Source organism: Herpailurus yagouaroundi, unplaced genomic scaffold, assembly GCF_014898765.1.
Source record: "Herpailurus yagouaroundi ecotype Mexico unplaced genomic scaffold, PumYag 196, whole genome shotgun sequence".
In the NCBI taxonomy this organism is placed as follows: Eukaryota; Metazoa; Chordata; class Mammalia; order Carnivora; family Felidae; genus Herpailurus; species Herpailurus yagouaroundi.
Window position 1 is genome coordinate 16170320 of NW_024412427.1, and position 6907 is coordinate 16177226.

At 54.7% G+C, this 6907-nt stretch overlaps 1 protein-coding gene across 2 annotated transcripts in view; it reads left to right on the forward strand.

Annotated features, from left to right (window-relative positions):
- Positions 1–3621, forward strand: part of EBF4 (EBF family member 4) — a 58612-nt gene extending 54991 nt beyond the window's left edge. The window contains exons 15-17 of one of the 2 annotated variants that reach the window (XR_005782096.1): positions 706–787; positions 2504–2579; positions 2824–3621. Coding sequence is in view for 1 of the 2 variants with exons in the window: in XM_040447501.1 (XP_040303435.1) it covers positions 590–787; positions 2504–2574 (269 nt within the window). In the remaining variant the exon portion in view is untranslated. Of the gene's footprint in view, positions 1–589; positions 788–2503; positions 2580–2823 lie in introns of both variants that reach the window. The other variant, XM_040447501.1, reaches the window with a different exon arrangement.
- Positions 3622–6907: the final 3286 nt, after the last annotated feature.

Consider the following 6907-nt stretch of genomic DNA (forward strand, 5'->3'; position numbering starts at 1 on the left):
GGGGGGGGGGGGCCTTGTAACAGGAACCTGTGTGTACCCCCAAACTTCATCCCTGACCACTTGCCCCAGCTCTGCTGTGAACCTTGATCTTTGACTCTAACCTTAGTACCCCAAAGTCCATGAATGTTTCTTAGCATCTCAGAATCCCAGTGGCTTTCAGCAGGAACCCTGACCTATTCTTTTCCATCACTTCCTCATCATTCATCTTGGGGGGCACCTCCCAATATTTGGTTTTGTTGAGTACTCTGGTTTTCCTTTTATTTTGAGCTGGTCTGGCCCTGTCATTTACAGCCCTGAGAAAGGGTCTGTAGAACCCGCAGAGAGGCGAGTGCTAGCCCGGAACCCCAGAGACACCTAGCCTACCTTCAGACCCCGCCCTATACTGGTCTCCCCCGGACCCTCACGGGCAGGCGGGGCACCCCCGCCCGCCGCCAGTAAGGTCTGAGTCTGGTGCCTGGGTCAGCAGCCCACGTGGGGCCCACTGCCCATGCCGGGGCCCCAACTGAGCTGCTCACTCTGGTGCTATCTCCCTGTTGTGTCTCCCACCGCCTTCCCTGCTGCGCCTGCCCCTCCCCGCCCCGCCCCGGAGTCATGCCCTCTAGCCCCCCGCTGGCCGCTGCCTCCTCCATGTCCCTCCCGGCCGCTGCCCCCACCACCAGCGTCTTCTCCTTCTCGCCTGTCAACATGATCTCCGCTGTCAAACAGAGGAGCGCCTTCGCCCCCGTGCTGCGCCCACCCAGCTCCCCACCCCAGGCCTGCCCCAGAGCCCAAGGAGAGGGGCTTCCAGGTGGGTGATCCATGCTGCCCCGCTATGGCCTGGTGGAGCAGGGGGGCTTCAGGGGCCCACTCCATCCACATCTCACCAGAGCCTGGGGCTGATTGGCCAGTTTTTCCTGGAGGGTGTAGAGAAGGGAGTTCTGCGGGGGTCTCAGGAAGTCCATCAGGAACCCACTTCCCTAGGCCTCTTAGCTTGGGGTGGTCACCACTCTGAAACTGCCAGTTGGCCACGTGGCCAACGAGAAGATTCGAATCTCAGTTGGAGGAGGTCTGGAAACCACTCCCATCCCCACCTGGTTGAGCACAGAACAAAGACCCAACGCTCGAGGAGCTGGAGAAACCCCACACAGGCTGCGTGCCTTTGACCTATGCCTCCTGGTGTCCACGAGAGGGTAGCATACACCGCTCTGAGAAACTGGGTCACTGGTGGGAGGGAAGGGGACTGACCTTAAATACGGTTCAACCCAGCTTCCCCGCCCCCATTTTATTAATTTTTTTAATGTTTATTTATTTTTGAGACAGAGAGAGACAGAGCATGAATGGGGGGAGGGGCAGAGAGAGAGGGAGACACAGAATCCGAAGCAGGCTCCAGGCTCTGAGCTGTCAGCGCAGAGCCCCACGCGGAGCTCGAACTCACAGGCTGTGAGATCATGACCTGAGCCAAAGTCGGACGCTTAACTGACTGAGCCACCCAGGCGCCCCCCCGCCCCCATTTTATAGATGTAGAATTGAGACTATGTCATCCCTCCCACATGCCATTAGTGAAATGGTCGTCATCTGTCATTTATCTCCTTCAAGTCAGCATCCAACTTAACAATGCTGGGCCCTGACCAGCAGTGTATAGTGAGTCAGGAAGAGTCACATCCCCTAGAATAAGATGACTTTTAGGATAGGCTCGTTAGAGAATGTTCTAGGATGATTTAAAAGGGCACAGTCTTTTTTTTTTTTTTTTCTTGTTTCCAAGTTTTGAATAATTGTTTTTTAAGCTTAATTTGGGAGAGAGAGGGCACGCACGAGCTGGGGAGGGGCAGAAAGAGAGGGAGAGAAGACTCTCAAGCAGGCTTCGCGCTGATAGCACGGAGCCAGACTTGGGGCTCAAGCTCACGAACCATGAGATCATAACCCGAACTGAAGTCAAGAGTTGGCTTAACCAGCTGAGCCACCCAGGCACCTCTAGATAATTTTTCTTAACCTGAGTGTGTCTGGAGCTCAAAATGTGAAGGTTGGGGAGAAGAGGGCCCCTGATTTCTCCTACCAGCAGAGAGATCACGGAGGGCAGGGGTTTAGGCAGGGGCGAGGGTGACCGAAGTGATGAATTTTGTGGGCATACGGGAGGGAGATATGTTGCTGCCACATTAGGTGACAGTACTCCAGGGGGCTGACCTCTTTCCTAAGCTGGCACTCTGTCTCCTCACCTTCACCCAGGCCCTCTGGAAGCAGCAGGGCTGGGAAGAGGAGCCCAGAGTCTCCTCTTTCAATTGAGGAAGTTGGACCAGCAAGGGCTTGGGCTGCACCCCCTGAGAGAGGTCTGAAGGGCAAGCTGCACCTAACCGTCTGCAGTGCTGACCCCAGGGACTAGGAGTGACCGAATCCCTCCAAGGCTCCCCATAGCCCTGCCCTCAGAAAGTGCCGGTGCCCTGCATGCTGTCCCCTGCCCAGAGGCACACAGGCAGATAAGGCCCCCAGACCGCCCAGAGCTTACAGTTCCTCTCTTTGCTTACGGCAGACCAGCCTTTTGAAGATTCCGACAAGTTCCACTCTTCAGCCCGGGGGCTCCAGGGCCTGGCCTACTCCTAATCGAGGTAGGTCTCTGGCTCAGTCTTGCTTCCTCTTTTGGCCCTGGATAGACTCTCTGTCCAAAAGACTTTTGCAAGGATGGGGACCTGGGATCCGAGTCTCCGTTCTCCAGGGCCCATCTAGACAGCTGTCGGGGCCACACAACCCCACCCCCCCGTGGCCGAAGCTGAACAAGTGGAGAGAAGTGGTTTCCGGTCCTCTGGCAGCCAGCCTTTTTCCAGGACCTTCTTCTCTCCCTCTCCCCACCAGGTCTGCGGGTGTTGCCCCCACCGAGCCCGGACTGGAGGGCCCTCTGGGATTCACACTCATGTCCCGGATGGCAGCACAGACAGATGCCGAGCCAAGGCTTCGGGCAGACATCAACCCAGGGGCCTGAACAGGCCTCCCTGTGCTTCAGGCCTCCAGCCCCACAGGCTTCTCTCACCTCCCCTTCTTGGCGCCGGTTGAAGGCCTAGCACTGTGCTGACGCTCTCGGCAGGAGAGCATCCCGAGGTCCTGGGATGCTGGGCCTTACTGGGTCGGTTCCTCTGGAAGAGATGGGCCTTGTGCAGACCAGACCATCAGGTGGCAGGAGCCGGGGATGGGGACTGTGGGGAAGAGGACAGCTCAGGGAGAGGTCCTGTTGGTGTCTGACCCATCACAACTGGCCCAGCATCCCAACTTCTCTCCGGGGCAAAGGGTGGTGCCCAGTGGCCTCAGGAGGCCTGCCCAGGCTCCCATGGAGCTTCCAGTGGCTGCTCGACCCCCGTGGCTGCTCCCTCTGAGGCCCGCACACTCATGCTTGCCACATTACCAATCCCACTGGGGGCTTCTGGCGTGGAGGGTGCCGAAGAGGGAGTGCCAAGCCCCCCGAATTGTGGGTCTTCCTTCCAGTGGCTGTCTTGTGGACTCTGGCCCCACACGCACATGACTCTGGCCGGCCTCATAGCACCATGGAATGGGCCTCGCTGCCACCGGCCTCATATTCTGCTCTGCTGGGGTTGGAGAAATCAGAACAATAAACACAGATGCAGGTGGCCGCCCGGCCTCTCTTGCCTGCTTCCTTGGTGTGGGTCTGCTTTTCTCAGTGGTTCCGCAGCTCTCCTGGGGCCCCTCCCAGCCGTGTCCCCGTGCAGCCTTCTTGAACCTTGGCCTTCTTCAACAGCCCCCGCGTTCAACTGAGTAACCCGTGTGTGCTCTCAGGTATTGGTGGGGGTGGTGGGCAGGCTAACAGGCCTGAGGACTTAGGACACGGGCTCCGCCTCAAGAGCTTAGGTGAGGAGCATGATCTGGCCACTGAAAACTCAGTACCCCCAGCTGTCTGGCCAGGACCAAGGCAGGGATTGTCAGAGGACTTCCTGGGAACCAGAGCAGAGCAGACCAAACACTGCTCAGTTGTACCAAGGTCAGAAGTGAGATCCATTCTGAATGGAGGTGACAGGGCCTCCCTGGGGCAGGGCAGGGTAGGGAAGCTTTTGGTCCTGAGGTTGCCTCTTTGAGCAAGTCCCAATCACCCCCCTCCCCCAAGCCTAGGCACCCTTGGCTCTCCTATCTCAGAGTTTGGGAGGAGGGATAGTAAAGTGAGAAGATGCCCAGGCTCATTTACCCCTCCCAGGATGAATTCCCGCCATTCCCTGAGATGTGTCCCCTAGATCCCACAGGTCTAGCTGTCTGACTCTGGAAGCCATTTTTTTTTTTTTGACCCACTGTCCAGGGAGCCCAACATCCATCTTCAGGCCTCAGGCTTTACTCTCTTCACGGTTGTACTCCTGGGCTCTGGCCTCTGGAAACGCTGTCCTTCCCCAACCCACGGGCCCTGCAGTCTTCTGGACAAACCCTTGCCAAGGCAGATGGGGTGTTCATGGCATTCAGAGACCTTCACTCCCTTCCCTTGTGTTCTTGGCCAATACCTGGGGATTCATCTCACCCATGACAGGCCCATGACAGGGGTAGCCTTCTGGTCATCTCAGTGCTCACCTGGCCTCCCCCTCACTTCTGCTCCCAGCCCGTGTTGCAGAACCCTAAAGCCTGCCAGCCCAGGCCCTGCTCCAATCAGGCTCCGAGCGGTTCCCACTGCCCCAGGCCCTCGCAGGCTGGACGCCAGCAGAACTGTAATCTGCACTGGACGAAGGTGGTGGCTGGATGGTGGTCACACTCCAGTTCTGTGGTTGATATAAATGACATGGGTTATCTGTCCTCAAAGACCTCAACACTGTGCTCAGGCCCCCATCCAAATGAAACACTGCCCACTCCCTCCCGTGCAGCAGGCAGTTCTAAATCAACGATGCTTTTGCCTTGGACTGAATCGTGTCCTTCCAAAATTCGTACACTGAAGCCCCAACCCCTCCTTCCATGTGTTGTATTTGTAGGTAGAACCTTTAAGGAGGTGATTAAGGTTAAGTAAGGTTGGAAGAGTGGCGCCCTGACCTGACAGAACTGGTGTCCTTGTATGAAGGGGAAGAGACTCTGGAGTTCTCTCTCTCCACTATGTGAGGACACAGCGAGGTATCCATCTATAAGACACAAAGAGATGTCTTATAAATCACCAGGAACTAAATCAGTTGACACCTTTATCTGGGACTTCCAACTTGCAGAACTGCGAGAAAATATATTTCTGTTGTTTAAGCCCCTCAGTCTATGGTTTTTCGTTACAGCGGCCCAGGCTGATATGATGTTCTTTCCCACTTGTCTTAGTTTGGGTTCCCTTAGAAGCAGAACCTGAGACAAGTGCCCTGCTGGAGAACTCTGGGAGACAGCGTAGAACACAACTCAGAGCTTTCCCACCTGAGTGGCAAAGAATCTGGGATACTGATCCTCCAGGCCTCCTGTCCAATTGCCTGAGGCCTGCTCCCAGGAGATTGCCCCTCTGACACTTCTGGCCTGTCCTCCCATCTGCACAGAAAAAGCCACCAGTTAGGCTTTTGTTGTAGGATGTTGCAAGCAGGTACCGGAACTGGACTGTAAGTCCGAAGGGATATGGGCAAGCCACCAACAGCCTCCACTCCTAGCCCTTTAGAGAGGGAGCATCTCCAGGAAGTTCTCTGCCTTCCTGCCACCGGTTTCCCGACAGAACCCAGCTGCTGTGTTCTGCATCCTACCCTGGGGATCTGGCGACCTTTGGGGCTGCGTGTAGCTCAGGTAGGACCCACTGTGGACAGGCTTCCCTGACTCAAGCAGAGCCAGGCAGCAGCTTTGACCAGCCCTCCTCCTGGCTTCTGCAAAATGCCCTTCTCCCCACCTGTACCTATATTGGCAGGACCCTTCTTCTTCCAGAAAGAAAATTCTCCCAGAAAAACGGGAAGTGCCATGCATTTGGGGAAAAGACAGTCTTTTCAATAAATGACATTGAGTCCACTGGATATTCAGATGAAAAAATTAAACTTGACCTCTGCCTCACACCATACACAAAAATTAATTCTAGGTGGATTCTGGATCCAAATGTGAAAGCTAAAACAATAAAGCTTCATGCCCTTGAAGATGGACTAGAAGACTTTGGCCAGAGTAACCTCTAAGATCTGTTTTCCCACTGCATGGTCAATTTTATTTTATTATTTTTTAAAGAGTTTATTTTTTTAAGGAATCTCTACACCCAACGTGGGGCTCAAATTCACAACCCCAAGATCAAGAGTTATACGCTTTACTGACTGAGTTGCCAGGGGCCCCTGCGTGATCAATTTTAGAATGAGGTAAGCATTGAACATCCTTGAGGTGGTTCGAATGGACCCCCAGATATCTCTTCTCTTCCCTGGGATAACTTCTCTAAATAAGAAAAAGTTCAGGGGCGCCTGGGTGGCTCAGTCAGTTAAGAGTCTGACTCTTGGTTTTGGCTCAGGTCATGATCTCATGGTTCGTGAGTTCGACCCTCACATTGGGCTCTGCCAGGCTCTGCACTGACCATGTGGAGCCCGTCTGGGATTCTCTCTCTCCTTCTCTCTATACCCCTCCCCCGCTCACTCTCTCTGTCTCTCTCTCTCAAAATAAATAAATAAACTTAAAAAAGAAAGTTCATACATCACAGTGTCTTTCTCATGGGCTCTTCACAGACCGTGTTTCTCTGAAGTCTCTACCCCTAACCTAGGGTGGCCCCTCCTGCCTCCCTACTCACGCCTTTGCACCTATACCCTTGACCTTCCTTCCTCTGCTACCATTCGGTGGCAGTAATAACACCCAGTGGAAGGAAATGGGCCACCTCCTTGAGGCCACCATGCTTGAAGACTGGTGTTCACAAGAAGACCCCCAACGCGTGGGTCCTGATGTGTGTGCAGCATTGACTATCCCTGTGGACTCATTCTCCTATCGTTTCCTGAACATTCTCTTTCTCTTCACTCTCATTATGAGATTTAAAATTTCTTAA